The sequence below is a fragment of the Ostrea edulis genome, chromosome 7 (genome assembly GCF_947568905.1).
Source record: "Ostrea edulis chromosome 7, xbOstEdul1.1, whole genome shotgun sequence".
Lineage (NCBI taxonomy): Eukaryota > Metazoa > Mollusca > Bivalvia > Ostreida > Ostreidae > Ostrea > Ostrea edulis.
In genome coordinates, this window is record NC_079170.1 from 28,194,807 (window position 1) to 28,199,160 (window position 4,354).

At 39.8% G+C, this 4,354-nt stretch overlaps 1 protein-coding gene across 2 annotated transcripts in view; it reads right to left on the minus strand.

Annotated features, from left to right (window-relative positions):
* The window catches only part of LOC125655865 (uncharacterized), a 13,479-nt gene continuing 9,125 nt past the window's right edge, over positions 1 to 4,354 (minus strand). For both annotated transcript variants that reach the window (XM_048886393.2, XM_048886394.2), the window contains one exon: positions 1 to 765. In XM_048886393.2, coding sequence (XP_048742350.2) covers positions 84 to 765 — 682 coding nt within the window. In that variant the 3' untranslated portion in view covers positions 1 to 83. The remainder of the gene's footprint in view (positions 766 to 4,354) is intronic.

Below are 4,354 nucleotides of genomic sequence, written 5' to 3' on the forward strand. Positions count from 1 at the left end.
TTGATATATACCATTTTTATTAATAAGCTAATTATAGTATACCAGCATGGTTGCATTTTAACCATTTTGTATATGTATTTTTTCTACTGTGTGTGTTTTTTCCAACCGTGAATGATTTCACTTTCATGACAACTGGTACTTTGAAAAATTTCATTTTGTTCTGCGTTGGAAATATATTCCTTTAAATGTTTGAATTCCTCAGGAATTTCAAAGCCACCATAGTGCTTCCCAGCCACAATCACGTGGCGTAATCTAGGAAGAAACATGCAGTCAATCTCACATAGTCTGTCACTTAACAGGAACTGTCCATTGTGGTCGTTACTCCCCAGGTATTCGTCCACTTTCTTTAATTCCGAGTGCAAAGCTTGTCTCAGTGTCTGCATTTTCGTTGGATCTTTGTTCTTGATAATAGCAGCAAGTTTAGGAAAGACACCCATGCACGCGTCGAGAGCCGGACCGCTGTAATTTTGTTGACAGTCTATGTCGGGGTATTGTTCGTGGAGATACTGTGTGATTTCAGCCGAGTCAGAAATAATTTTTTCAAACTTTCGATCAATTAAAACTGGAACTTTTCCACTTGGGTTCAACTTCAGGAAATCCTCAGGCTTGTTGCTAAGGTCTACAGGTGTGATCTCCACCTCCTCTTTCGGTACTTTGATGTTTGCATACATCATAGCTCTTTGTGAAAACGGACAATCACCGACATTTTGTCCATCACTCGCCGCCTTAACGTACATCAGAAATCGAGGTCCACCACTCATGATGCTGTAATAAATAGATCAATAAATATTTATGATGGCATAGATCGAGGATTTGTCGAAGGAAGAGGGGTTAGATGATAAATCTGAAAACTTCATCAAAACAATTAATGACCGTGTTTGCCCAACTATCTATTTTGTATTGCTTATAGGAGATTGACACTGCGTTATCTTCACCTTGCATACATGTAAATGACGATATAAAATTAGAAATGGTTGGTTGGATGATTGTGTATTTGTTTGTTTTACATCCTGTCGAGAATTTTTCACTCATACTGAAAATCACCAGCTGTAGGTAAAGTACCACAAATTTAGACTTATATTTAGCGCTTACGGCCGTAACAATGGGGATTCTTTAATGTACCAACGCCTGCCGCGAAACGGGACCTCCGTTTGTAAGGTCATATCCGAAAGACCCGTGATTTCACTTCTAGATGCCGAGCGTTTGGCGAAGGAGTAATCACTAGGCCTACCTATGGCCTTAGGTTTGACGCGGTCATGACACGAGCGGGGCTAGAACTCACGACCTCCTTTTCACCCCAAGCTGCATAACCAGCAGGCAGGCTTCTCGCTGAACATATCCTGTGTCGACCAGATCGCCAGCCTCCACATCATCGTGGAACAGTCACTGGAGTGGAATTTTTTCCTTCTAATTCATAGATTATGAAAAGGCCTAATCATATCCCTCATCCTGTGTACATATCAGGACATGAGCTGCAGAAGTGGTCACGCTGGCTAGCTGACCAATAGTTTCATGATGAAGACCAAAGGTGTCTGCTATCTTCATGACAGCCGCTACAATATGCAGGAACAATGATATACAACACACACTGGACGCAACTAAATGACCTCAACTTCGCTGACGACCAGCGCTTCTGTTGCGCAACCATAGCCAGATACAGGACTAGAACACTCGCCTAAAGATCACATCAGCCAGGACAGAGTTCAAAAGTAACGAATGGAAGGCCAAGCTGATGAAGATCAACACCACTACCAATACACCATTCACAGTCGATGGAGAGCCAAGCAGGGAGATGCAGTCGTTCGTCTACCTGGGAAGTGTAGTTGACCAACAGGGAGGCACGGACTGAGATGTCACAGTCAGAATCGAAAAGAGCAGCTTTTATTATGTTCAAGAACATCCGGATATCTGGAAGAATCAGCAGAAGTCAGTTCTGTTCTACGGATACGAACCATAGCAGACAACAAAAGACGACTTTACAAAAGATCAAGACATTCTTCAATACCTGTCTGAGGAGCATTTAAATATCTGATGGCAAGAGAAGATCCAAAACGAAAGACAGTGGCAGTGAGCTGGGAAGGAATCGGTGGCCAAGCACAAACTGCGGGAAAAGTTGGGGCTAGATTGGATACACCCTTAGAAAGCCAGCAATCAGCAACACATGTCAAGTTCTGACCTGGAATCCCTGGGGAGAGAGGAAGAGAGGCCAGCCACGCAACAGCTATCAGAGCCAGGGGTTGATGAAGTAACAAGGGCTGGAATAGCCAGAACAGGTCTGAACAGAGAGTGATAGCGAGGAGTCGTCGATAGCCTATCCTCCACCAAAACCAACGGGTAAAAGTACAGTATGATAATATGCAAAAGGATCGTCCGTCGGATTGGTACCCCGTGTCAAGGATCACAACCCACTTAACAAGCCGCAAAAGATTGTTTCTCTGGTTTTTCAGAAAAGATTAGGCTCCTCGGGAGCCGACAGGGAAACTTAAAAACATCAAACCTGATCATATTTCATTTTGTTAACCGCCGTTAAATGACTACAATACAATATTGCCAAAACGACGTTAAATCCTGCTCATATCAATGAAAAGGGTAATGTTAGCTGTATTTTGAACCACTATAGGTACATTGCATGTCTTAATTGCAGTAAACTATCAAATATCGATATCACACGCTTTTATTTTTCTCTTGCATAATTATTGACATGGTTGGAGAGGAATTCTATTTTCACTCTTTACAGTCAATGGTTTCATCTCTGAACTATATATATATATATATATATATATATATATATATATATATATATATATATATATATGAATGTATGTAAAAATTCAAGTCATATGAAATCCAACAAAAAAAATTCACTTATATTGAGACGTCACCATTGTCGATGAAGCGCTGCAAAATTTAGGCCTATGCTCCGCGCATACTGAGGACCTATTCTAACCCGGATTCCCACGGAATTATCACCATAGAAAGTCAACTGTAAAATGTATGTCGTACCTTGATATGCACGTGCACCTTTGAATCATTTGAATAAAAGGGAAACATTTTGGCTCGTCAGATTACCTTGCAAAATAAGCTAGCACGTTTTACAATACCAATTCTTAAACATTTCAATTGAGTCCAAACCATGAACTACTTTTTTGACGTACATATGTATACTATTATGTGGTAAATTGAAAGCAATGGTTTCACGTTGAAGATGAGGATAGGGTATGTGTCGGGTAATAGGGACCAGTACTGGGAAGTGATGGTCTGTTGTGAAGGGTTCACGTTGACGATGAGGATAGGGTATGTGTCGGATAATAGGGACCAGTACTGGGAAGTGATGATCTGTTGTGAAGGGTTCACGTTGACGATGAGGATAGGGTATGTGTCGGATAATAGGGACCAGTACTGGGAAGTGATGATCTGTTGTGCATTCTCTACGTGTACACGTTATCACATGTAGTCGCCATTCTTCCTCGTTTGGGGAACCGCTTACTTTTCTCTCAGTATAATATATCGTAGTCTGATAAAATGTATCCAGAAGGAAGTTAATTTGGCAACGTTTACCGTGCATCCCGAACCTTGGACCTGGTGTTTGAAGAGGTTGCACTTGAGAGATAGGGAAACGACACAATCTGTTGTGTGAAAAGTTAACCTAGTCTAAAACTTAAGTCTTCCTTATAGATTGTCAGGCATACCTGTCAACTTGTTCTGTGTTCAACTAATCAATCTGCTATATGATAATGAATGTTACAAGAAAAAAAATAATTGTTTTTACCAATATCAATAATCAAAATAAAATGATTTCCATTATCATGTTCTAAGTTTTATGCATCATTCATTTCTTCCATCCATGTATTAATGTGCTAATAGAAATATTAAAACTTAAAAATCAATTCATTGTTGCACATACTAAATACATGTAAATACAATGTATATTAGAACATCATATAAATCACATATAAAAAATTAGTGCGCAATGCTTGGAACTACTTTACCGTATAATATATTTGGGCCAGTATATCTATAGTGAAGGTGTTTATAGGGCCTATACTTCTCCATTACAAAATGATTAACAGGGGTGTAAATAAATATTCTTATGTGATCAAGTCTTGTTGCTGAGATTATAAAAAACGCAAAAAAAACAAGAGGCCCATGGGCCACATCGCTCACCTGAGTCACCTTGGTCCATATCAGAAGACTTTCTATATATATTTGCATGTAAAACCGTAGTCCTTATCATGGCCCCAATCTACCCCTGGAGGCCATAGTTTTCGCAAACTTGAATCTACACTATGTCAGAAATTTTTCTTGTAAATGTGAACTTCTTTGGCCCAATGGTTCACGAGAAGAAGATATTTGA